General features: G+C 46.7%; 1 protein-coding gene across 6 annotated transcripts in view; it reads left to right on the forward strand.

Moving 5' to 3' along the window:
• UCKL1 (uridine-cytidine kinase 1 like 1) overlaps positions 1 to 27281 on the forward strand; it is a 49848-nt gene that overhangs the window by 15565 nt on the left and 7002 nt on the right. For 4 of the 6 annotated variants that reach the window (XR_005554706.1, XM_039326912.1, XM_039326915.1 and 1 more), the window contains exons 2-10: positions 3887 to 4080; positions 4431 to 4537; positions 4900 to 5070; positions 6563 to 6634; positions 8340 to 8529; positions 10629 to 10690; positions 21314 to 21333; positions 23849 to 23947; positions 25679 to 25772. Coding sequence is in view for 5 of the 6 variants with exons in the window: in XM_039326912.1 (XP_039182846.1) it covers positions 3887 to 4080; positions 4431 to 4537; positions 4900 to 5070; positions 6563 to 6634; positions 8340 to 8529; positions 10629 to 10690; positions 21314 to 21333; positions 23849 to 23947; positions 25679 to 25772 (1009 nt within the window). In the remaining variant the exon portion in view is untranslated. Of the gene's footprint in view, positions 1 to 3886; positions 4081 to 4430; positions 4538 to 4899; positions 5071 to 6562; positions 6635 to 8339; positions 8530 to 10628; positions 10691 to 14017; positions 14035 to 21313; positions 21334 to 23848; positions 23948 to 25678; positions 25773 to 27281 lie in introns of all 6 variants that reach the window. The other 2 variants (XM_039326913.1, XM_039326916.1) reach the window with 1 other exon arrangement.

Below are 27281 nucleotides of genomic sequence, written 5' to 3' on the forward strand. Positions count from 1 at the left end.
AAGAAGAGGGAGTCAAGCTATTTTCCAAGGCGCCTGAAGGCAGGACAAGAAGCAACGGATGGAAACTAATCAAGGAGAGAAGCAACCCAGAACTAAGGAGAAATTTCTTTACAATGAGAACAATTAACCAGTGGAACGACCTGCCTCCAGAAGCGGTGAATGCTCCAACACTGGAAGGTTTTAAGAAGAGACTGAAATGATACAGGGTTTCCTGCCTGAGCAGGGGGTTGGACTAGAAGACCTTCAAGGTCCCTTCCAACTCTGTTATTCTGATCCCAAAAGATTCAAAACTTCCTGATCTCCAACACTGGATGTTCCAACACTGGAAGTTTTTAAGAAGAGACTGGATGGCCATTTGTCCGAAATGGTATAGGATTTCCTGCCTGAGCAGGGGGTTGGACTAGATGACCTCCAAGGTCCCTTCCAACTTTATTATTATGGATCATCGCACAGTCAGCCAGATGTTCAGACTGGATTTGGCATTTTGTCTACCTATCGAGTCCTTACCCAGGACCTGGGATAGGCAGATGTGGATGTTTGATGGTATTACAGATATCGTCGTAGGATGGAAGCAGTTCCTAGTAAGGCCGCCTTTTGCAATTGACTAATAGCGAATTTGTCAATGCCGATGATGGTGTTCAAGTGGTGCTCCAGTTGTTTTGGGATTGCACCCAAGGAGCCTATGACTATTGGTACTACCCTTGCTTGCTTTTGCCATAGTCTCTCTATTTCTATTTGTAGGTCTTTGTATTTTGTTGTTATTGTTGTTGTTGTTGTTATTATTATTATTATTATTATTATTATTATTACTATTAGGAATACAGGTAGTCCTCAATTTACAACATTTGTAGGTGCTCCATCACTGGGGTTTTTTTAAGAAGAGACTGGATAGCCAGTTGTCCAGAATGGTTTACAGTCTCCAGTTTAAGGAGGGGGTTGGACTAGAAGACCTCCAAGGAACCTTCCAGCTCTGTTATTCCGAATTCTGAGGTACACAGAAAGAAGAGGCTCTGAGGCAGGAAGCATTGCAGGCAAGACTTTTGGGTTCAAATTTCCAGAGTGACCTTGTTTTGCTCTCTTATCCTGCCAGCTGGCCAAAACCCAGCCTGTAGTCAGCCTTAATCTCATCTTAGTTGGGTGGAGGTTTCCGTTTTATTTTGGCTCCATCTGGAATCTACAGATAAGAACGAACTGGCTTAAAAACAACCCAGCAAAAACCATTTCCCTCCGTTCTCCCTTTAATAACTCAATTGCAAGCAGACCTTTAAAACAGAAATAAAGATAACATTATATTTATAAAAAGAAAAAAGAAAGGCTCAACCAGTGCAAATTCTATGTTAAGAGGTTGCTATTAAGAAATCCCTCGGGAGTGGCTAATTATAAAAAGGAAAAATTGACTCCTTTTTTTTTTTTTAAGACAGTCATCTTTTAAAACCTACTCTTTTTTTCCCCCTTTCATGTCTAGTTGATTTCTAGAATTAGAGGCGCGTTTAGAGTCTGAAATCCTGAAAGGATACAGTTGGCTTATCAACGGAAAATGGAAATGTTTTACCTGGAAACCGAATTGGGGTTTTTTTTGCCAGTGTTTGGGGTTTGGGGGGGGGGCAGTTTAAGGCGAAAAATTGCCCATTTGGAAGAACGGGTTCGGACGTATGACTGTGTGATGCGCTTCACAATCTTATGACTTTCAGAAAAATGGTGGCAAAATTGGGTCCAGTCAGATGGGTGCCTCGACTTAACGACGGTCACCATGTCAAGAGTGAAAACCTGGCAGCTAGGGGTCTTATTGTTTTCATCTTGTCATTAGAATGGGGGGGGAGATGAGGCTGCAGTTCTGCAGACATTTGTTGAGGAAAAAGATCTATGGCAGTGGTGGCGAACCTGTGGTTCTCAACCTGTGGGTCGGGACTCCATTTGGGGTCGAACGACCATTTCATGGGGGTCGCCAAACAACGCAGTCCGCCATTTTTTCCCCCTTTTCCTTAGCTGTGCTACTCCCTTTTACTCTATTGGCTTTTGAAAGCCAATAGAATAGACTCTCTTGAATAGAGTCTAATTCTATTGGCTTTCAAAAGCCAATAGGAATTGTCCAGGCTGTCTCTGCCCTGCTGAGCCCGCCAAAAGTCCCATTCTGCAAACGGTGCTGCACCAGTGGAGTAGTCCTCGACTTACGACCGGTCGAGTAGTCCTCGACTTACGACCGGTTGGGGGTCGCGGCATTAAAAAGGTTGAGAACCACTGTTTTAGAGACCGAGTGCCCAAACTGCAACCCAAAACCCACTTATGTATCGCTGGGTGCCAGGTGGGTGTGGCCCGCTGGGTGGGCGTGGCTGTGGTAGTCATGGCAGACTGGGTGGGTGTGGCCAGGGTGGGCGTGGTCACCTTAATATTGCTCGTGGGGAGGGACACCTGTGGGGGCCGGGCAGGGTTGGGGGAGATCCAGGGGGTCTCTGGCAGGTGGGGCGGTGGGCAGGAGGATCGTCCTGCGGGGTGAGGCGAGGCAAAGTGAGGCAGGGTGGGGGTGCCATTGTCGCAGGGCAAGGCAAGAGGGGCCAGGGCTGCTGCTGCCTGACACCATCAGCCCCCCACACACAGAGGCCAGCGAACACATGGGAGCCGACAGTGTCCGTCAGCAGCCACAGCCTGCCAGCCCCTCGACTCTCTGGGGCTCCACAGCACGCCACCAGCAGTTCAGAGAAGCCGTTTCTGAGCTGGATGGACCATCTGACAGCTGAGGAGGCGATGCAGTGGCTCGTGTCCAGGAAAAGGAGAGCAAGCGAGGGCAGGAAGGATGGGACGGGGCAGGAGGGAAACCAACCGTGCTGGGATGTATCCGGCCACATGGGACCTCGGCGAGTTAGCGGGTGGCTGGTTGAAGAAGGACGGTTGCCATCTCTGGGGCATGGCACGCGTGCCCACAGAGAGGGCTCTGAGTGCCGCCTTCGGCACGCATTTTTTTTAAATTTATTTTTATTTTTAAAATTTATAAGCCGCCCCACTCCCGAAGGACTCTGGGTGGCTAACAATAAAAAACACATAAAACATAACAAAACAACAGTACAAAGACAATCATCCAGGGGTCGGGTTTTATAAACCCCAGACCTGCCGGAAAAGCCAGGTCTTAAGTAGCTTATGGAAGACCAACAGGGTTGGAGCGGTCCTAATCTCCGGGGGGAGCTGGTTCCAAAGCGTGGGCGCCATCACAGAGAAGGCCCTCCTCCGCGGCCCCGCCAAATGGCACCGCTTGGCCGACGGGGCCTGAAGGAGGCCCAGCCTGTGGGATCTAACCGGATGTAGGGAACTATGAGGTAGTAGGCGGTCTCGCAAATAGCCTGGCCCTGAGCCATATAGGGCTTTAAAGGTAATGACCATAGGTTTGCCACCACTGATCTATGGAAACTTTTCAAGGACATTCTAATCGCTGTGAAGAAGATAGCAGATGGTTCTCAAAACAGGAGGGTGTTTACATGAACTACGTGGACATCTGGGAGATTTGAGACGGGTTTGAGACCAAAGAGTCCTTATTGGCTTTGATTCTTTGCCTGAAAGCAAAGTTTTTGACCTTTGAGGGCAGGACAAGAAGCAATGGATGGAAACTAATCAAGGAGAGAAGCAACCTAGAACTGAGGAGAAATTTCCTGACCGTGAGGACGATTAACCAGTGGAACTACCTGCCTCCAGAAGTGGTGAATGCTCCAACACTGGAAGTGTTTTTTTTTTATTTTTTAGAAGAGATGGGACAGCTATTTGTCTGGAATGGTACTATAGGATTTCCTGCTTGAGTAGGGGGTTGGACTAGAAGACCTCCAAGGTCCCTCCCAACTGGATTATTCTGCCTGGGGGTGATCAGGAACTGATCTCTCTCTCTCTCTCTCCTCCCTTGTAGCAACAACAGTGTCGACACCTTGGACCGGCTGCTGCCCACAATTATCGGAACCAAGTCCCCCCGGAAGCGAACCACCAGCCAGTCTAAATCGGAGCCCCCCCTTCTGCGTACCAGTAAAAGGACCATCTACACTGCGGGCCGACCGCCCTGGTACAACGAACATGGCACCCAGTCAAAAGAAGCCTTTGTTATCGGTACGGGGTGCCGCATTGGATTGGAGGGGGGCAGTTTGGGACAGGAGGCACTTAGGCCCCGATCCCTATGACTAAAGCAGAGACGGGCAACGATGACAAGCTTGCAACCTGTGGGACTTCAACTCCCAGAATTCCTGAGCCGGCATGGCTGGCTCAGGAATTCTGGGAACTGAAGTCCACAGATCATAAAGTCACCATAGTTTCCCACCCCTGAGTTAAAGCAAAGGGCCAGCCAAGAAATTCAAGGCAAGCTTTACAGGTTGGAAGTCTGCCTTTTTAGTGGGGTTGATCTGAGCCTACCTTGCAAGACTGTGGTCAACATTCTGCCTTGGGCTTCGCTCCCTCTCCAGGTCTGGGTGGGGGCAGCGCTTCCGGGAAAACCACGGTGGCCAGGATGATCATCGAGGCATTGGACGTGCCGTGGGTGGTGTTACTCTCCATGGACTCCTTTTATAAGGTGAGAAGAGCTACAGAGGTGCTCCGGAGTTGGAAAATCCAGGCAGGCAGAATGAGAGGGCTAGCAGTGAGAGTCCTCCCCTTTGACAATTCAGTTGTGGGTAATGAGGGAATATAGGAATGGAATGGAATGGAATAGAATAGAATAGAATAGAATAGAATAGAATAGAATAGAATAGAATAGAATAGACAGATTGTAGAATAGGATAGGATAGAATAGAATAGAATAGATTGTAGAATAGAATAGATTGTAGAATAGAATGGAATGGAATGAGAATAGAAGATGGAATAGAATAGGATGGAATAAGAATAGAATATAGAATAGAATGGAATAAGAATAGAATATCATTTTGTGGGTGACAGGTTCTGACGAAAGAGCAGCAAGAACTGGCGGCCAGCAACGATTTCAACTTTGACCATCCGGATGCTTTCGATTTTGACCTGATGATTGCCACTGTCAAAAAACTCAAGCAAGGGAAAAGTGTGAAGATCCCCGTTTATGACTTCACCAGCCACAGCCGCAAGAAGGAATGGGTGAGCCCGGCTTCTGAGGGGGTCTTGATGTCTTAGCTCCGCCCCCTTTTTAGGGTGACATGTCTCCGTTGCCTGAGGTAGCTCTCGGGCTCAGCTTTCTCCCTCAATTACAAGTTATTTTAATTTCTTGTTTTTTGATTATTGCGATTCGCCCAGAGGGGTTGGCAGTTGACAATTTTCTATCTATCTATCTATCTATCTATCTATCTATCTATCTATCTATCTATCTATCTATCTATCTATCTATCTATCTATCATCTAGTTCCTTCATCATTTTCACAAACACCTCAAGGCGGCATACTTATCAAACGCATCTTCTTTCTCCTGTTTTCCCCACAACAACCCTGTGAGGTGGGCTGGGCTGAGTGAGGGAGAAATTGGCCCAAAATCACCCAACTGGCTTTCATGCTTAGGGCAGGACTAGAACTCACCGTCTCCTGGTGATTGACTAAAGTCACCCAGCCGGCTTTCATGCTTAAGGTGGGACTAGAACTCACCGTCTCCTGGTGATTGGCCCAAAGTCACCCAGCTGGCATTTGTGCCTAAAGCGGGACTAGAACTCGCAGTCACCACTAGACAAAACTGGCTGTCTTATTTATGTAAGAAATTGTATATGGCCGGCCAACTCACTCTCTGTGACACAGGGCGACTTACAAGGATAAAAGCTGAATATAGGGACCATAGAAAAGCAATGACACACTCACACCCCAGCAACAACAATCAAATACGCCACTTGATGGACTCCATCCCACTCTGGGATCCCCCCAGGCCTGTTGTCAAAACTATGTCTTCAAGGCCTTGCAAAAGTGTTTCAGTGGGGGGGGGAGGCAATCTTATTTCCACAGGGAGGGAGGGAGCCACCACAAAGAAGGCCCTTCTTCTTGGTCTTCTTGCTAGATGGACCTCCTTAGGAGTGGGGACCCTTTCATAGGACCAAGAAGGGGTCATATCTGTGGTGGCTTTCCATAAAACATACTCTGGGAACTAATAGGGAGGAGTTGTCTTCAGCCTCTTTCTCTCACACAAACTATCTGGACTGAGTTGTCTCTTGCTCCTCTGGAATTCAACCCCTCCCTCCTAGGAATCCAGACTACATTCCATCACAGCTGGTGACCCAGCACAATGAAATAACTTTAAAGCAGGGGTAGGCAACCTTGACTCTTTTATGACTCATGGACTTCAACTCCCAGAATTCCTGAGCCAGCATGGCTCAGCTTGGAAACCTCTCCCCTTTTCCTCAGCGCGGCTGGCTCAGGAATTCTGGGAGTTGAATTCCACGAGTTATAAAAGAGCCAAGGTTGCCTACCCCTGCTTTAAACCTTTCCGCTAATCTCTGAATAAACCAGTCTTGTGTTTTGATTTCTTATATCCAAGTCAGGTTTACTTATAAAGTAATAAAGGCCGGATAAAAAACAAAAAAAAATCAATCAAACAAACCAATAAGTGTTTTAATCAAACTTTGACAGTCTCCATGCACCATTCTTGCTTCCAGAAAATGCTTTACGGAGCCAACGTGATTATATTTGAAGGTATTATGGCGTTTGCCGATAAGGAGCTCCTGAAGGTAAGTCCGGGTTTTCAGCCTTCTTTTTCTGGGGGGAGAGGGGGGGGTGTTAGGATGGGAGGGGGTAGTACCGTGTTTCCCCGAAAGTAAGGCCTACCCCAAAAATAAGCCTAGCTTGATTTTGGGGGTTGGGCCTAATATAAGCCCTATCCCCAAAATAAGCTCTAGTTTTGGGGTGAGGCACACACCTAAAAATCAAGCTAGGGCTGGGGTGTGGGGGTGTAGAGCTGATCCACGCACCCCACACCCACCTTTTCCTTGCAGCCAGGCCTTTCCTCGCAGGCCCACTTCTTCTGTGGCGTCTCCTGCAGCCAGGCCTGCATTTCTCAATCTCTCCCTCCCTCCCTCCCTCCCTCCCTCTCTCTCTCTCTCTCTCTCTCTCTCTCTCTCTCTCTCCTTCCTTCCTTCCTTCCTTCCTTCCTTCCTTCCTTCCTTCCTTCCTCTCTCTCTCCCTGCCTCCCTCTCTTTTTCTTTCTTTCTTTCCTCACTTTCCACCCTCCTTCCTTCCTCTCTCTCCCTCCCCCCCTCTTTTTCTTCCCTCCCTCCCTCCCTCTCCCTCCCTCTTTCTTTCTTTCTTTCTTTCTTTCTTTCTTTCTTTCTTTCTTTCTTTCTTTCTTTCTTTCTTTCCTTCCTTCCTTCCTTCCTTCCTTCCTTCCCTTGCTTCCTCCTTTCTTCCTCTCTCCCTCCCTCCCTCTCTCTTTTTCTTTCTTTCCTTCCTTCCCTCCCTCCCTTCCTTCCTCCCTCTCCCTCCCTCCCTCCCTCCCTCCTCCCTCCCTCCCTCTCTTTTTCTTTCTTTCTTTCTTTCTTTCTTTCTTTCTTTCTTTCTTTCTTTCTTTCTTTCTTTCTTTCTTTCTTTCTTTCTCCCCTTCCCCTTCCCCTTCCCCTTCCCCTTCCCCTTCCCCTTCCTCCTTGCAAGGTTCTAACGATCAATATTTTTTTGGATTTAAATTTCCCTCTCCCTTTTAGCCACTCTAGACAGGTCCTCTAGCATTCCCCCCTTCCTGTTTTACCCAATAACAACAGCCTTGTGAGGTTGGTCCATCTGAGGGGGGGACTAGCCCAATGTGACTGCCCTGGAAGTTCTTTTGCAGAGGGGAGGGGAACACCCACTTCTAGTCCAACCCTCTTTCCCCCAGACCCTCTGGCATTTCCTAAAGCAATGTTTTTCAACCTTGGGTGAACGCTCAAGCTTCCTCCTTCCGTTATATATTCAAGATGGACAATATTTAATATGTATTTGCTACGTATATGTAGGGATGTGGGTCTATACATATGTTGTTCATAGTATGTTTAAGTGTGTGTCAAGTATGTGTTTCATTTTGAGAGCGGGCAACTAAATTTCATTTTTGATGGGTGCCATTGTGCCCACAGTATAAAAATGACAATAAAGGCTATCTTATCTTTAACATGCACGGACTTCAACTCCCAGAATTCCCTAGCCAACTGTGAATTCTGGGAGTTGAAGTCCACGCATGTTAAAGTTGCCAAGGTTGAAAGACACTGCTCTAGAGCAGGGGTGTCAAACTGCCAGCCCACGGGCCGCCTGGGTCACCATGAAACGGCGCCCACCCCATTGCCAGTAATGGGGGGAAAGCTCCAATAAGTTGCGCGACGTCACGTCACGTCGCGCGTTTGACATGTCTGCTCTGGAGGGATCTCTTTTGGACCCAAATGCCACTTGACTCCCCTCATTTGTCCTCTCCAGCTTCTGGATATGAAAATATTTGTGGACACTGACTCGGACATCCGTCTGGTTCGGCGTTTACGAAGGGACATCAGTGAACGAGGCCGAGAGATTGAAGGGGTCATCAAGCAGTATAACAAGTTTGTCAAGCCAGCCTTTGACCAATACATCCAGCCCACCATGCGAGTAGCCGATATTGTGGTCCCACGAGGTAGGGCTGGCTGGATTCCTGATCTGGGGGTCCCTTTGCTAGATCTCTTGCTCAGATTGCCCTGATTTTTCTCACGCTGAAAGTGTTTGGGATCCATTTGCAGCCAACTAGCAAAAAAAAAAAAAAAATGTTCGAAAGGATTTGGTCTGGGACATTATCATAATAATAATAGTAGTAGTAAAGTTGGAAGGGACCTTGGAGGTCATCTAGTCCAACCCCGTGCTCAGGCAGGAAACCCTACACCATTTCGGACAAATGGCTGTCCAGTCTCTTCTTAAAAACTTCCAGTGTTGGAGCATTTACTGCTTCTGGAGGCAGGCTGTTCCACTGATTAATTGTTCTCACTGTCAGGAAGTTTCTCCTTAGTTCTAGGTTGCTTCTCTCCTTGATTAGTTTCCACCCGTTGCTTCTTGTCCTGCCTTCAGGTGCTTTGGAAAATAGCTTAATTCCCTCTTCTTTATGGCAGCCCCTGAGATATTGGAATACTGCTATCATGTCCCCCCTTGTCCTTCTCTTCGTTAAACTAGACATACCCAATTCTAGCAACCGTTCCTTATATATTTTAGCCTCCAGTCCCCTAATCATTTTTGTTGCTCTTCTCTGTACTCTTTCTAGAGTCTCAACATCTTTTTTACATCGTGGTGACCAAAACTGGATGCAATATTCCAGGTGTGGCCTTACCAAGGCATTGAAGAGTGGTATTAATACTTCACATGATCTTGATTCTATCCCTCTGTTAATGCAGCCTAGCACTGTGTTGGCCTTTTTGGCAATTGCAGCACACTGCTGGCTCATATTTAGGTGATTGTTTACTAGGACTCCGAGGTCCCTCTCACAGTTACTACTATTGAGCATGGTGCCACCTATGCTGTACATTAAGGTAGAGTGCCACTGAATCTGAAGGTTCTATTGCCTACGTTGCGCTGACAGCTGCCAACAGATCACTCCAGTCTGCCCTGCAATTTTTCAGATTAGCCGCGCCAAAATTTCAGGGATGTAATTTTTTTATATATTTTTTTATTTCTATATTAAATCAAATTATATTAAAACAATGCTTGGAAGGGCTTCCCCATCCATTTTGTTCCTTTGCTTCCAATAGAGGAGAATTTTTACTTCCTAAGGTTTGCATTCGTATGTTTACAAAAAACACATTTAGGATGTTTTTGCTAAAAACCGCTATTGACTTCCCATTTTGGGCAAAAATTAGCCCTTGGTGAAAAATGGGTTCGTTTAATGACGGTGGCGGTCGCTAGACGATCAACACTTTTGCTTAACAACCGCTTTGTAAAAAAAAAGTTGTAAAAGTTCATCAGGGTGCCTCATTTCACGGCCATCGTGACTGACGGCTGTTACGGACAGGCTCCATTATGAACGTTAAGTCAAAGAATAACTGAACAGGTAGTCCTTGACTTACGACCACAGCTGAGCCACAAATTTCCACGGCTAAGCAAGTTTTAACAACCTCCCTTGCGTCCGTTGCTAAGTAAATCGCTGCAGTTGTTGAGTTAGTAAGACGGTTGTTAAGTGAATCTGGCTTCCCCATTGACTTTGCTTGTCAAACGGTTGTAAAAAAGGGTCACGTGAGCTGGGGACACTGCAAACCGTCATAAATACGAGTTAGTTGCCAAGCACCTGAATTTGGATCACGTGACCGGGAGGGGGGGGAGAGATGCTGCAATACTTGTGTGAAAAATGGTCATAAGTCGCTTTTTTCAGTGCCGTTGTAACTTCGAACGGTCACTAAGCAAACTGTTATATGTCGAGAACTATCTGTAATTTGGGGCTTGTTCAATCGGACGTCGGTTTGAGAAAGTTGCAGCTCTTAAATTTCGACTCTGCCGTTTGCATGGGATCTGTAGGCTGCTTGCGCCCTCTAGGGGATTTCCCAGGTCATTACAGGAAGTAAACTGACCTTCACTTCTCTGGTCGTTTTCTTGCGCAGATGTTTCATTACCCAACTCGGTAGTGTCATCAGGGCAAGGAGAGAGTGGGGTTTGGTCTCAACCAAGAGCCCCGAGGACCCCTCATTTCAATCCTGAGCTACCAATATTGGCCTTAATCAGTGACATTTACTCTTTCTCTCTCTCCGTTCCTTTCAGGTAGTGGAAATACCGTCGCTATTGACTTGATCGTCCAGCATGTGCACAGCCAGCTGGAAGAGGTGAGACCTTATGAGTGTTCAGGGTAGCCCCTGCATTGGGGGATATCGGGTTTTCTTCTTTGCCTCAAGGCCACCTTTTGGGGTCAGCCACATTGTAGCCATCTTCAGTCCCCTTCTGCAATGGAAGGAGGGGGGGAGGGGGAAGATAGAGAGCAGGAATGCCGGAACAGCTACTTGTTGCAGGACTGGGGCGGAGAAATTACGACAACGGCCTTGGGGGTGGGAGAGGATAATGGCCCTGGGAAGGAGGGGGACTGGGCACAGGGACGGATTGACAGCCGCCCTCTAAGTGCTTGCACACACTCTAAAAGAGCACTTGAGGATCGTAAAACAACCAGTGGAGTCAAAGACAGTTTGCCTGATGCGGAACAACTCTGTGCGATACGATTAACACAATCAACGGGCCGATGACGCGCTCAAGGAGCCGGGCGCAGAGGCAGGAGGCTATATGAGCTGCCTTCCCGATCTCCTGCTATTCTAACTCTGATGACGCCGGCAGTTTTTTGGCCGGACGAAAGTTTAGCAAAACAAAATTTGGGATCAAAGTCTTTAGCTTATCCAGGGCTCCCCAGATTGCTTGAGCGAACCTGTGTCTGATCTTCTGCAGATAGTCCTTGACTTACAATCATTCATTTAGTTACGAGGGCATTGAAAACATTGACTTAGGACCGTTTTTCACATTTACAACCCTTGTAGCATACATCGAAAACGTTTCAGAAGCTGTAGCACGCAGCTTCCAAGATCTGCAAGTAGGCATCGCACGCTGCCCAGAGGCTACCATATGAGAACAAATTATGCACTGTAAAGGTTGCTTGGAGGTGGGAGACACTTCCAATGGAATCTACCGGATCCCCTGCGTGGATTCCCCTCTGACTGTGTGGGACAAATAGGGAGGAAGCTAAACACCAGACTGCAAGAACGCAAGCGAGCGATCAGGCTAGGAGACCCGAATTCATTGGTAACCTCATATTGCAATGAACAAGGACACACATTCAATTTTGCAGTTACTAACATTGCTGGACGAGCAGGCACAAAAACAGCCAGGGAAATGATTGAAGCCTGGGAAACGGGCCCCTCCTCACTCAGCAGGAGTGCTGATGTACCGCCTCAGCTTATTAAGTACTTATGGAGGTGAGGGCTGAGCAGTACAAGTAAACAACAGCTAATGACTTAAAAGCCAGCCATCAACACACCTCAGTCAACATCTAAACAGGCACTATAAATACCACACACAGAATAGCTCAAAGTACACACTTTGCTAGAGAGAAGTTCCCTGACAGTGGTTAGGTTGTGCCTTATTTTACGACTTTTCTTGCCGCAGTTGTTAAGGGAAACACTGGAGATGTTAAGTTAGGAACACAGGTTGTTAAGTGAATCGGGCTTCCCCATCGATTTGGCTTGTCTGGAGGTCGCAAAAGGGGATCACATGACCCTGGGAGGGGACACTGCAACGGTCATAAATACGAGTCAGTTGCCAAGGGTCCAGATTTTGATCACGTGACCACAGGGATGCTGCAATGGTCGTAAATGTGAAAAATGGTCATGCGCTGACTTTTTTTCAGTACAGTTGTATGTTCAAACGGTCACTAAAAAGGTTGTGTGGGACCACCTGTATACCTTACAACCGTTCATGGGGGTTGGACTAGATGACCTCCAAGGTCCCTTCCAACATTATTAATAATAATAATAATAATAATAATTTATTAATAATAGGTTATTATTATCAACAATTAATAATTAACAATTATTATTATTAATATTTTTAATTATTGTTATTGCTGTTGTTATTATTATTATTATATGACTGTTCAAAGTTCAACGGCACTGAAAAAAGTGACTTGTGACCCTATTTCACACTTAACGACCGTGGTCACATCATCAATCAAAATTCAGACACTTGGCAACTGACTCATATTTATGACGGTCGCTGTGCCCCCCAGGAATCCCCTTTTTGCCACCTTCCGACCGGCAAAGTCAATGCCAGATTCACTTAACAGTCACGTCGCTAACTGAACAACTGCAGTGTTTCAGTTAACAACTGCAGCAAGAAAAGTTGTAAAGTGAGGCAAAACCCAACTTAAATTTCTCACATAGCGACATAAATTCTGGGCTCAATGTGGTCGTAAGCTTAATGTGGTTGTTGCTTAAGTTGCATTCCTCTCCAGGGGTCACTTTCAGACTAACAGCATGGGTTTGTCTGGCATGGGGTGTGTGTGTTTGTGTGGTGGGGAACTGGGGTATGTTGCCTCCCACCCGGTGTCTTATCCAGGTTTGCGCAGCAGGTAACTTAGCCAGGCTGGTCAGCCCCATCCGTGGGATCTCTTTGGCCCTCATTTGAGACCTGGTGCAACCAGCTTCCATAAGGCCCTCGAAAAGCCTTTGAGAGCTGCCAGGATTACTTTGGGTCAATCAGCAAGAGGAAGTGAGTTCTAATCCCACCTTAGGCGTGATAGCCAGCTGGGTGACTTTTGGCCACTCACCAGGAGATGGTTTAGTCTGGTGTTAAGGCACTAGGCTAGAAAGCAGGAGACAGTGAGTTCTAGTCCCACTTTAGGCATGAAAGCTGGCTGGGTGTCTTTGGGCCAGTCACCAGGAGCCTGTGAATTCTAGTTTTGCCTTAGCTGCGAAAGCCAGCTGAGTGATTTTGGGCCAATCACCAGGAGACAGTGAGTTCTAGTCCCGCCTTAGGCATGATACCTGGCTGAGTGACTTCAGGCCAATCACCAGGAGATGGTGAGTTCTAGTTCACCTTAAGATGTGGGCTGCCAGGATTACTTTGGGCCAATCAGCAGGAGGAGGTGAGTTCTAATCCCACCTTAGGCATGATAGCCAGCTGGGTGACTTTTGGCCATTCACCAGGAGACGGTGAGTTCTAGTCCCGCTGTAGGCATGAAAGCTGGCTAGGTGACTTTGTCCCAATCGTCAGGGGTCTGTGAGTTCTAGTCCCACCTTAGGCGTGAAAGCTGACTGGGTGACTTTGAGCCAGTCACCAGGAGACGGTGAGTTCTAGTTTTTGTTATGTGCAAAATAGATGGAGGATAGTATGTTGGATATGCTCACCATCTTGAGTTATTTGTAAAAATAAATAATAAAGCCAGGATACAAACAAACCAATAAATAAATGGGAGGCATTCAAAATCACCAGTGAATAAAATAATTGCATTATTTTGCAAAACTGAGGCTGGGAATCCTTTAAGAAAAAAGACTATTCCTGGTTTATTTTGATTGTTTTTTTTTATTTTATTAATTTGCTTCCCGGCTTCCTGTTTCCCTGCTGGTGTTTTAATAATAACTGATTTCACTGTCTTTGTTGTGTTGTTCCTGCAGCGTGAACTCAGCGTCAGGTAAGGATGAGTGCCTGTTTCCTCCCTTCTGCTTTAGCCCCGAGGCATTTGAAGCACGACAGAGGCAAGATTAATTTCCTCCTGGGGGCTAAACTCCAGCAAACCGTAAAAAAAAAAAAAAAAGAAATATTTCTCTGACGTTTCTGAAAATAAAAATGTCCTCAAAGCGTGGATCCATGTGGGCCTTTTTAATTTAAAAACAAAACCCCAAGCTTTTTGGTTAAGTTTCAAATTTGGCATTTTTTGTCTTTGCCTTGTCTTAGGCCAGGGGTAGGCCACCTTGGCTCTTTTATGACTCATGGACTTCAACTCCCAGAATTCCTGAGCCAGCCATGCTGAGGTAAAAGGGAGAGGTTTCCAAGCTGAGTCATGCTGGCTCAGGAATTCTGGGAGTTGAAGTCCACGAGTCATGAGGGGGCCATAGTTCCCCCATGCTGGCTCAGGAATTCTGGGAGTTGAAGTCCACGAGTCATGAGGGGGCCATAGTTCCCCCATGCTGGCTCAGGAATTCTGGGAGTTGAAGTCCACGAATCATAAAAGAGCCAAGGTTGCCTACCCCTGTCTTAGGGGGGGGGGAAGTTAAGCAAAAAGAATGGGGTTTTTTCCAGTTTAGTTTTAAATTTTAAATTTTAGGGGTTGTCAGGGGCCTTCTGGGATGCCAACCTCCAGTTGGATTAAACAAAATGGAAGCTAACATTTTGAGGCTGAATTTGTAATCCCATATGACAACCCGCTTTGCAAAATGCGGGAAGATCCTTCCAGGAGATGAAAAGTAGCTTTAATAAGCAGGCTAAAAATTGCAGTAAAAAATTGCACTTTTTCCTTTCTCATAATTTGCTCCTTACAGGTAGTCCTCGACTTATAACCACAATTGAGACTGCAATTTCTAGTGCTAAGCTTGTTGTTGTTGTTAGTTGCGAAGTCGTGTCTGACCCATCGCGACCCCATGGACCATGTTCCTCCAGGCCTTCCTGTCCTCTACCATCTTCTGGAGTCCATTGAAACTCACGCCTGCTGCTTCAGTGACTCCATCCAGCCACCTCATTCTCTGTCGTCCCCTTCTTCTATTGCCCTCCATCTTTCCCAGCATTAGGCCCTTCTCCAGTGAGTCCTTCTCATCAGGTGGCCAAAGTACTTGAGTTTCAACTTCAGGATCTGCCCTTCTAAAGAGCAGTCGGGGTTGATCTCCTCTAGGAATGACCAGTTGGATCACCTTGCAGTCCAGGGGACTCGCAGGAGTCTTCTCCAGCACCAGAGTTCAAAGGCCTCCATTCTTTGGCGCTCGGCCTTTCTTATGGTCCAACTTTCACAACCATTCATTGCAACTGGGAAAACCATGGCCTTGACTATACGTACTTTTGTTGGCAGGGTGATGTCTCTGCTTTTTAGTATGCTGTCTAGATTTGCCATAGCTTTCCTCCCCAGGAGCAAGCATCTTTTAATTTCTTGGCTGCAGTCCCCATCTGTGGTGATTTTGGAGCCCAGGAAGATAAAATCTATCACAATCTCCAATGGAGGTAGTGCTAAGCTAGGTGTGGTAAATTGAGCCACACTGTTTTACAGCTTTTTTTTTCTGCATGGTTGTTAAGCGAATCACTGCAGTTGATAAGTGAATCCTGTGGTCTCTGGCTTTCTCCATTGACTTTGCTTCTCTGAAGCTGGCTGGGAAGGTCGTAAATGGCCATCACAGAACCCTGGGACAGTGCAACAATTGTCAATACATGCCAGTTGCCAAGTGCCTGAATTTTTTATTGTGTGTAAAAGTCACTTTTTTCAGTGCTGTTGTAACTTCAGACGGTCACTAAATGAACAGTTGTAAGTCGAGGACTACCTGTAGTTAATCACAGGAGTTGTACCCTGCTCCTCTTGGCTGCCCCCTCCTCCCCAAACCAAGCAGAACCTGGATAGGAGACCACCAGGAAAACCTGTCAGCATAGGCTAGGCTGGGAGATTGAGGACCAGTCTGTAAAACAGGCATTGGCATGTGTTTTGCATTGATGTCCTGAAGCGTTGTGTCATAAAATCATCAGGAGGTGAGCTAAACATGAAAGAGAGCCCTCTTTGATCTTATTTCATCCTGTGAGGCCTTTGATCTTTTAATTACGAAGGAAAAGAACTCTGTGATCCTGGGTGACAGCTGAGATTTGACAAAAAAAAGATTTCATCTCCAGAGATTTCATCTCTGATTCCTGTAGCCCATTCTACTCAGTATTATAATGAGGGGAGAAGAAAAAGAGAGAGAGAGAGAGAGAGAGAGAGAGAGAGAGAGAGAGAGAGAGAGAGAGAGAGATGGGGGAAGGAAGGAAGGAAGAAAAAAAAGAAAGGAGAGGGGGGAAGGAAGGAAAGATAAAGAGAGGGAGGGAAGGAAGAGAAAGGGGAAAAAGGAAGGGAGAGGGAAAGAGAAAGAAAGCAAAGGAAAGGAAAGGAAAGGAAGAAAGAAAGAGAAAGGAAAGAGAGAAAGAGAGGGAAGGAGGGGAAAGGAAGGAAGGAAAGATAAAGAGAGGGAGGGAAGGAAGGGAAGGGAAAAAAGAAAGGGGGAGGGAGAGGGAAAGAGAAAGGAAAGGAAAGGAAGGAAGAAAGAAAGAAAAAGAAAGGGAGGGAGGGAAGGGAAGGAGGGAAAAGGGGAAGGAAGGGGGAGGGAGGGAGAGGGAAAGAAAAAAAGCAAAGGAAGGAAGGAAGAAAGATAGAAAGGAAGGAAGGAAGGAAAGAGAAAAAGAAAAGAAAGAAAAAGAAAGGGAGGGAGGGATGGAAGGGAAGGAAGGAAAAGGGGCAAAAGGAAGGGGGAAGGAGGGAGAGGAGAAGAAAGCGAAGGAAGGTAGAAAGAAAGGAAGGACGGAAAGAAAGAAAGAAAAGGAAAAGAGGGAAAAAAGAAAGGGGGAGGGAGGGAGAGGGGAAGAAAGAAAGCGAAGGAAGGAAAGAAAGAAAAGAGGGAGGGAGGGAGGAAAAAAGAAAGGGTAAGAAAGGACAAAAAAGAAGGAAGGAAGAGAGAGTGAAGGAGGAAGGAAAACGTGTTCTCGAAATAGATTTTCTCCTGTCTCTTACCTTAGGACAGTGGTGGCGAACCTATGGCACGCGTGCCCAAGGCGGCACGCGGAGTCCTCTCTGTGGGCACGCGCCATCGCCCCAGCACATGTAGTCTCTAAAAGTTCGCCATCACTGGCCTAAGGCCAGCCAGACTGGAGCCGCCATTGGGGAGCCCACCATCCTACCCTCCAGAGACCCCCTGGATCTCCCCCAACCCTGCCCGGCTCCCACAGGTGTCCCTCCCCATAAGCAACATCGAGGTGGCCACACCCACCCCACCCACACCCACCCAGTCTGCCGTGACTACTGCAGCCACACCCAATCCAGTGGCCACGCCCACCCAGTCTGCCACGCCCACTGTAGCTGTGCCCGCCAAGTAGGCCACACCCACCCGGCGATACATAAGTGGGTTTTGGGTTGCATTTTGGGCACTCAGTCTCTAAAAGGTTCGCCATCGCTGCCCTAGGACCTTGAACTGTTCGAAATATTGTGTTTGTTCATGATTCTATCTGCTGTATTTCTATGGTGGTCGATTTTAATGTTTTTTTTTTTAAAAAAAAATACTTTCATGTTTTTACGTTGTAAGCCACCCAGAGCCGTTGGATATGAGCTGGGCGGCAAAATAAATTTCATAAATAAATTTCACAATAAATAAATACATTTCATAATTAATAAACAAACACATCTCACCATTAACCAACAAGCAAAGAAATCATAACCCCGGTTCGAAAGACGGGAGGGGGGGGGGAATCTCCCAAGCAGCCTCCCTCTTTGCTTGAAATGCCTCAGGTGATGCCGTTTTTCCTGTCTCCTTTGCTTTGTTTTTTCTGTTCTTCTCTTCCTCTCCTCTCTTCCTGCTATCAGCGTCTGGGGGCCTTTCTTTGCTCGCACTTTCAATTCAGGCTTTGTTCTCGTGAAGGGAAGCTGGGGAGGAAGGACCGAACCACCGTTTTTTTCAAACGGGAGGCTTCTGAAACATACAAGCGGAAAGGAGTGGGAAAAAAAAAAACCCCACACAAACCGATGACCAGAATTTTCCACCCACCGATTAGAGACAGCAAAGGTGTTGATGGTGGGCGAGAGGCAGCCTTGAGGAGCTGGGCGGAGATGTAGGGGCAAAAAAGACCTGCTACGTTTCTTGAGGATATGTCTGCAACTCACATTTTGTGGGTCATGAAAAATAATCGCCCAGTGACCTCCCAAAACAATGTTTGGAGGTAGTCCTCAACTTACAATCATTCGTTTAGTGACTATTTATATAAAGGATGCTGTGCTTCAGTGGTTAGATGGCCTGGGCATTTATATTTGAACATATAGACTCCATAGACCAGTGGTGGCGAACCTATGGCACGGGTGCCAGAGGCGGCACTCAGAGCCCTCTCTGTGGGCATGCGCGCCGTTGCCCCAGTCCTAGGCCTTCAGCTGGATTTTATAAAACGTTTTTGCTTTAGGCCTCCACCGCCGTTGCAAAAAAAAAAAGGTTCAATCAGTCAATTTCAACTTCTCGCAGGAAAAAAAAAGATCTTGCAAAGTTGAAATTGATTGAATTTTTAGTCCTACCCAGTCTGCCGTTACCACTGCAGCCACGCCCACCCAATGGGTTACGCCCACCCAATGGGCCATGCCCACCCAGCACTCGACAATGCATAAGTGGGTTTTGGGTTGCAGTTTGGGCAGTCTCTAAAAGGTTTGCCATCACTGCCATAGACTATAGAATAGAATAGAATAGAATAGAATAGAATAGAATAGAATAGAATAGAATAGAATAGAATAGAATAGAATAGAATAGAATAGAATACTGTATAGACTATAGAATAGAATAGGAATAGAATAGAATAGAATAGAATAGAATAGAATAGAATAGAATAGAATAGAATAGAAAATAGAATAGAATAGAATAGAATACTGTATAGACTATAGAATAGAATAGAATAGAATACTGTATAAAATAGAATATATTAGACTATAGAATAGAATATAGTATAGAATAGAATAGAATATAGACTATAGAATAGAATAGAATAAAAACTTTATTGTTACTTTAAATGTACACTAATCAGCATACATTAAAATGAAATTTCACTGCATTCAGCTCTCAAAAAATGCCATTTTACATAAATCCACATAGACACACACATATATGACACAAAGAAGCATCACAATCTAGTTCGAATATATATATATATATACCTGGCAAAAAAAAGGATCCGGCGAATTTACAAGACGGATGGCATAAAGAAACAAAGCTGTTGCAGAATCTAGTAGTCCTGCTATAAATATTTCGAAACCTCCTCCCAGAGGGAGCAACAAAAGCAGACCGTGAAGGGTGTGGGGTCTCTAAACAATGCTTATTGAGTTTATTGGTTTCTCCTAATCTAGTTGAATGTTAATATATATATTAACATTATATATTTGCTATAACCCAATATATTTATTGGGTTCTCCTAATCTAGTTGAATGTTAATATACATTGCTAGTCCAGGTATGATATGCCGTACGTTAAATAATAATGATGACTATTTGAAGTTACAACAGCATTAGAAAAAGTGAGTTATGACCATGTTTTACACTTAATGTCCACTGCAGCATCCCCATGGTCATGTGATCAAAATACATTCGTTTAACGACCACACGATTCACTGAACAACTTAACACTTCAGTTAACAATCGCAGCAATTCGGCTAACTGTGGTAAAACGCTTTGTGCAAATGAGGCACAACTCAGGCACGACTCACCAAACTGCCTCACTTAGCAGTGGAAATTTTGGACTCACCTGTGGTCGTAAGCTGAGGGCTACCTGCATTTGATATTAAAGTTCCTTAGGATAGAAAATTCTATCAAAAGGATCTTCTCCTCTCAGTCACCGATATTTTTTTGAATGGGAAACTCAGTGGTGGAATTCCCAAACGGGCTTTTTTTTTCATGAGGCAACGGGACTTCCTTTCTTTTTCCCTTGAAGACCTTTCACTTCTCAACCCAGAGGCTTCTTCAGTTCTGGGCTTCAGTTCAGTTCTTGAGAACTGGAGAAGCTTCTTGGAGGAGCAGCGAAACCTCTTCAGGGAAAAACAAAGAAAGTCCAGTTGCCTTTTCAAAAAAAAGCAACTTTGGGACCCCCGTGACCCTAGATCAGGGCTTTTCAGCCAGTGATACGGGTACCACCTGTGGTCCATTGGCACCTGGCAGGTGGTACGCGACCATCCTAGAAAAGTAGTGGGCGAGGGGAATGAGCTGAACCGGTGGCGGCACCGCATAAGCCTGAGCGAGAGATGGCTGGAGCTGCAGGGCTGTCAGGGCTCAGCGGAAGCGCCAGGATCAGCGCCAGGCTCCAGCTAGAGCTCTGCGCTGATCCTGGTGCTTCTGCTGAGCCCAGAAGAAGCGCCAATCAGCTGGAAAGCAGCACTGATCCTGGTGCGTCTGCTGAGCCCAGAAGAAGCGCCGATCAGCTGGAATGTTGCAGCCTCTCCAGGGTTTTGTGATTTACATTCAGATGCTTGGCAACTGATTCATATCTATGACGGTCACAGTGTCCCAGGGTCATGTGAAGTGACCAAAACCGGCTGCAACCACCCAGCAGATGGGGGGGAATAAAAACCAAACATTTCCCCACCCCACCCCTCTGCCAATCCTCAACAGAAATGCTCACAACAATGAAAACCTCAGACAGGAGGAAGAGTGCCGCCAGGTGGGCAGGCAGGTGTCTTGCTCGGCTGTGGCTTGGGGGGCACTTTTTTCAGTGCCATTGTAACTTCGAACAGTCACTAAGCGAACTGTTGTAAGTCGAGGACTACTTGTACTTCATCACTTTTTTCCTTTTGGGGGGGGGGTCATCAAGTTTTTGACCCCTTGCTAGGCGACTGGTGGTACTCGGATGTTGCCATATCCTAAAAGTGGTACAATGGGTGAAAAGGTTGAAAAGCCCTGCCCTAGATGACTGAGAATTCCATAGACATTTGGTGGTGGAACCCTCCCTTCCATGTCCTGTCTGGCTTTCATGCCAGACATTTGAACCCTGAAGATCTCAGCAGGACTTCGATGGTGTAGACGGTGGCCTGGGTTCAACCTTCAGATGTCTACCTGCCTCGGAAGCCAATTATTGTAGAGTGTTCTCATTTAACTTCCTTTTCTTTTGATCTCTCTCTCTCTCTCTCTCTCCCCCCCCCTCTCCCCCTAAACCCCAATTCTCTGGGATGGGGCCTGTTCTGTCGGTTTTCCTATCTGGTTTCGTCCCAAATGTCTCAACCCACCTGATGAATAGAGGAAACTACGCTGGGATATGTGAGGAACCAATTGGCATCCTGGTTTGATTTGAATACTAAATTGTGTGAGCTTCTTCTGCTGGTGCTCAAAGATGCATGGGAAGGACTCCATGGCGGGGGTCAGCTTGCCCTTCCTCTTAACCTAGCTGGCGTGGTTTAGGGTTGGCTTCTGTGGCAAACACGGGGTTCTGCCTCTGTGGTCCTCTTCCCTCACCAAAGTAGACCTGCCAATGATGGCGAACATTAGGAGATCATCTGGAGTAGGTTTCCGAGGAGCGGACCCAACCGCTGGACTCAACTTGATTTAAGTAACTTCTGGAGACCATCAACATGATGAGGTGATTCCATGGACATGGAGTCAACATGATGAGGTGATTCCATGGACTCAGAAGGTCCATTAAAAGGGCTGGGAAGGAGAAGAAGCTCAAGTCGCTGCTTCCATTACAGACAGCCTCCATCTTAGGTGGCCTTAAACACAGGTCTGATATTCATGGCTGCATTTGAGATACTTTAAGATGGTAGAGTTCAGTAGAAGACAATGGAGGCTGTCTACCAGCCTTGTTTTTAAGGGAGTGGACAGAGAGCGTGTAACATGTAGCTTGGCCCTGTTCTGTCTCTTGAAAACAAAGCACGACAGGCTTTTGGTGAGGTGGAAACTCGAGATGGGTTCCACCTTGAGGTGGAAAAGAGCCATATTAAGTAATTTGGTGGGTTAGTTGAGTGTTTTTCAGCTTTAAGATGTATGCACTTCAACTCCCAGAATTCCTCAGCCAGCAAACATTATCTACACTACAAAACAGTGTTGGGAACTTTAAGATGTGTGCATTTTGACTCCCAGAATTCCCATGAGGGAATTTTAAACAGGTGATGCCAAAGTAACCCAAATGCGGATCTGATTCACCTTGTTACCCGTTGACGCTGTCAAGAGGATTTTACAAATTTATTTGGATTCCTGATGGTTGGAATACCTTGCTGTCTGTCTGTCTGTCTGTCTGTCTGTCTGTCTGTCTGTCTGTCTGTCTGTCTCCCTGCCTGTTGCTTTAAAACCAGCCTGGCCACGTTTTGCAGCTTTTGAACAGCACCCGCTTTGGTTTGTGTGGACATTGTTTAAAAAAACCAGCATCCTTTTGCAAAATTCTGGGATTGAGGGCGGGAAAGGAATCCGCGGGTCTCCTTGGGCCTAGCCCAACCAACCACACAGAATTGGCAGGAGGGTGGATGCATTTCATTGTCCTGGTTCGGTTCCCAATAACATTCTTTGAGACAGGATAGGGTGGCAGCCTCCAGGATTGGGGCGGGGCAGAATAAGGCCCTTCTTGAATAAGTTCTTTTTTCAAACTTCTGGCCAATCTCTTCCTCCATTGCTCCTGTTGTCTCCCTTCCCTGTATAATTATTATTGGCAGTTCTAAACTGTTGAATGGTCTGGATTTTCATCGCTATCATTCTCATAAAAAAAAAACCTTGTGCCCACGGAATTGTCACCTGCTGGAGAGCTGAATCTTGCTTTTTTCAAAATTTGGGGTCCTTGGTGCTCTCTGAGCTTGGTGGTTTTCTTGCAGACGTTTCATGACCCAACTAGGTAACATCATCAGTGCATTGAAGATGTTACCTTGTTGGGTCATGAAACATCTGCAAGAAAACCGCCAAGCACAGAGACCACCAAGGAGTTCATAGTCGTCATCCTCCTCCTCCTCCTATTATTACTACTACTACTTCTACTTCCTCCCCACATCCCACTGTCCCTTCTAGCACTGATGATGTTACCTAGTTTGAGTCATGAAATGTCTTCAAGAAAACCATCAAGCTCAGAGAGCACCAAGAATCCCACAGTCGTCATCGTCCTCCTCCTCCTCCTCCTCCTCCTCTCTGCCCCTTGCACTCCTTTCTAGCACCAATGACGTTACCTAGTTGGGTCATGAAATGTCTTCAAGAAAACCACCAAGCTCAGAGAGTACCAACGACCCAACAGTCCCCCCCTCCTCCTCTTCCTCCTCCTCCTCTTCCTCCTCCACCTCCTCCTCTTCCTTCTCCTCCTCCTCCTCCTCCTTCTCCTCCCCCCCACATCCCACTGTCCCTTCTAGCACTGATGATGTTACCTAGTTTGGGTCATGAAATGTCTTCAAGAAAACCACCAAGCTCAGAGAGCACCAAGGACCCCACAGTCCTCCTCCTCTCTGCCCCTTGCACTCCTTTCTAGCACTGATGACGTTACCTAGTTAGGTCATGAAATGTCTTCAAGAAAACCGCCCGGCTCAGAGAGCACCAAGGACCCCACCGTTCAATCCCGAGCTACACATTCTCTTTTCAAAATGTACGACGTGGCACAGCGTCGAATACCGAATCCTTAACCCGGGTGGTGTTGCGAGACCTTAACCTGTGCTTCTTAACTCAAAAGAGGAGCTGAGGCTTTCCCTTCTTTGGATGACCCAAGGAAGGTGGCCAGGAGAAGCCTGTGTGGTTAGTTCGGCTGGGGAAAAGGAGACCCCGGGGAGATCTTTCTTCCAGCTGACCCGTACTTCTCCTTCGCCTGCAGGGCAGCGCTGGCTTCTGCTCACCAGTGCCACCCTCTCCCCAAGACCCTCAGTGTCCTGAAGAACACACCCCAGGTCAGGGGGATGCACACCATCATCCGGTGAGTATTCAGTCTCCCAGTGATAATAATAATAATAGTACAGTTGGAAGGGACCTTGGAGGTCATCTAGTCCAACCTGCTGCTCAGGCAGGAAACCCTATACCATTTCGGACAAATGGCTATCCAGTCTCTTCATAAAAACCTCCAGTGTTGGAGCATTCACCGCTTCTGGAGGCAGGTTGTTCCACTGGTTAATTGTTCTAACTGTCAGGAAGTTTCCCCTTAGTTCTCGGTTGCTTCTCTCCCTAACACAACAACAGAATAACAGGGCTGGAAGAGACTTGGAGGTCTTCTAGTCCAACCCCCTGCTCAGGCAGGAAACCCTATACCATTTCAGACAAATGGCTGTCCAGTCCCTTCTTAAAAAGCTCCAGTGTTGGAGCATTCACCGCTTCTAGAGGCAGGTTGTTCCACTGGTTAATTGTTCTCACTGTCAGGAAGTTTCTCCTTAATTCTAGGTTGCTTCTCTCCTTGGTTAGTTCCCATCCGTTGCTTCCTGTCCTGCCTTCAGGGGCTTTGGAAAATAGCTTGACTCCCTCTTCTTTGGGGCAGCCCCTGAGATACTGGAACACTGCTATCATGTCCCCCCTCCTCCTTCTCTTCATTAAACGAGACATACCCAATTCCAGCAACCGTTCCTTATATGTTTTAGCCTCCAGTCCCCTGATCATCTTTGCTGCTCTTCTCTGTAAGTTGGTGCAAATGTCCCCCCCCCCCCTCTTTATTCTCCTTCCCTCTACTCTGCTGCAAACTCAGGGCTGTGGAGAGCACAGGCAGTCCTCGGCTTAGACAGTTCATGTAGCGACCGTTTCAGGTTACAAAGGCACTGAAAAAAAGGGACTTATGTCCGTTGTCACACCGTTGCAACATTCCCCTGGTCATGCGATGAAAATGTGGACGCTTGGCAACTGACTCACATTTATGACGGTTGCCACGTCCTGGCGGGGGGGAATCACGTGATCCCCTTTTGCAACCTTCGGACGAGCGAAGTCAACGGGGGAAGCCAGATTCACTTAACAAGTGTAAGTGTGAAAACCGGTCATAAATCACTTTTTTTCAGTACCGTGGTCACATCCAACGGTCACTAAATGAATGCTTGTAAGTCAAAGGCTACCTGTAATGGAATTGTACTTTATTATCAAGCTGCATTAACCGAATCTTGCCAGTTTCAAAGTACAATTCTCTCGCCATCCCCTTAATAACAACAACAACAACAATAATAATAATAAAGTGGGAAGGGACCTTGGAGGTCATCTAGTCCAACCCCCTGCTCAGGCAGGAAACCCTAAACCATTTCGACAAATGGCTGTCCAGTCTCTTCTTAAAAACTTCCAGTGTTGGAGCATTCACCGCTTCTGGAGGCAGGTTGTTCCACTGGTTAATTGTTCTAACTATCAGGACGTTTCTCCTTAGTTCCAGGTTGCTTCTTTCCTTGATTAGTTTCCATCTGTTCCATCCACCATTTGAAACTCAGCAACTTGGAGCAGGGGTCCACAATCCCAGGGTTGTGGCCCACGACCGGTCCTTCAGCCGTTCAGAACTGGGATGCGGAAGTAGCGGGGAAGCATGTGTGCACATATCCCCACATGCAAGAGCAGCTGTGGGCTAAGCTTCCTCTTATCTGCCCGTTTCACAGGTGGCGTGTCTTCTCCCTGTCTCCCAAGGTCATTCTCACATACCGTGAACATCCTCCAAGATCACATTTGACCCCACCCACTTTTCTCTTTTCAGGAACAAGGAGACAAGCCGGGATGAGTTCATTTTCTACTCCAAACGGCTAATGCGTCTTCTGATTGAGCACGCGCTATCTTTTCTGCCCTTCCAGGTAAGTGGCAGAGACAGAAGGAATGTGTAAGTTGGTTTGTAAGTTGGTTTAATGATGGAGACCTGACCTTCAATGGACACTGGGCCTTATCCAACAAAATGCAATTCAGTGATGAGAAAAGTTAAAGTTTTACCCTTAGGCAGAAAAAAAAAATCAAATACGTAAGTATAGAATAGGCCAGGGGCAGGCAACCTTGGCTCTTTTTTGACTCGTGGACTTCAATTCCCAAAATTCCTGAGCCAGCATGGCTCAGCTTGGAAACCTCTCCTTTTTCCCTCAGCGTGGCTGGCTCAGGAATTCTGGGAGTTGGAGTCCACGAGTCGTAAAAGAGCCAAATTTGAAGACCCCTGATTTAAATATTTAAATATTTTTCCTCACGGTCACGTGATCAAAATTCAGGCATTTGGGCAGGGCTAGGCAACCTTGGCTCTCTTATGACTCGTGGACTTCAACTCCCAGAATTCCTGAGCCAGCATGGGAGAACTATGGTCCCCTCATGACTCGTGGACTTCAACTCCCAGAATTCCTGAGCCAGCATGGCTCAGCTTGGAAACCTCTCCCTTTCCCCTCAGCGTGGCTGGCTCAGGGATTCTGGAAGTGGAAGTTCATGAGTCATAAAAGAGCCCAGGTTGCCTACCCCTGCCCAAATGCCTGAATTTTGATCACGTGACCGTGAGGGAAAAAATTTAAATATTTAAACCAGGGGTCTTCAACCTTGGCTCTTTTATGACTCGTGGACTTCAACTCCCAGAATTCCTGAGGCAGCCATGCTGAGGGGAAAGGGAGAGGTTTCCAAGCTGAGCCATGTTGGTTTAGGAATTCTGGGAGTTGAAGTCCATGAGTCATAAAAGAGCCAAGGTTGCCTACCCCTGGAATAGGTGGTACCTGGCTCAAGAACAGCAACTGGGAAAGGGATCTGGGAGTCCTAGTGGACGATCCCTTAAACAGGAGCCAGCCGTGTGCGGCAGCTGCCAAAAAAGCCAACACAGTGTTAGGCTGCATCAACCGAGGAATAGAATCAAGATCACGTGAAGTGTTAATACTGCTTTACAATGCCTTGGTAAGGCCACACTTGGAATACTGCACCCAGTTTTGGTCGCCACAATACCAAAATGATGCTGAGATTCTAGAAAGAGTAAAGAGAGGTATAACAATGATGATTAGGAGACTGGAGGCTAAATCACATGATGAGAAGTTGCGGGAACTGATGTATTGAGTCTAACAAATAGAAGAACTGGCATGACATGTTAGCAGTCTTCCAATATTTGAGGGGTTATACAGAGAAGCCCCTGAAGGCAGGACAAGGTGTAGTGGATGGAAACGAATCAAGAAGAAAACCAACCTAGAACTAAGGACAAATTTCCTGACAGTGAAGACATTTGACCAGTGGAACAGCTTGCCACCAGAAGTTGTGGGTGCTCCATCACTGTAGCTTTTAAAGAAGAGATTGGACAGCCATTTGTCCAGACAGGTATAGGGTCTGCTGCTCGAGTAGGGGGTTGGACTAGA

The sequence above is a fragment of the Crotalus tigris genome, unplaced genomic scaffold (genome assembly GCF_016545835.1).
Source record: "Crotalus tigris isolate CLP2741 ecotype Arizona unplaced genomic scaffold, ASM1654583v1 scf7180000024347.1601321, whole genome shotgun sequence".
Taxonomy (NCBI): Eukaryota; Metazoa; Chordata; class Lepidosauria; order Squamata; family Viperidae; genus Crotalus; species Crotalus tigris.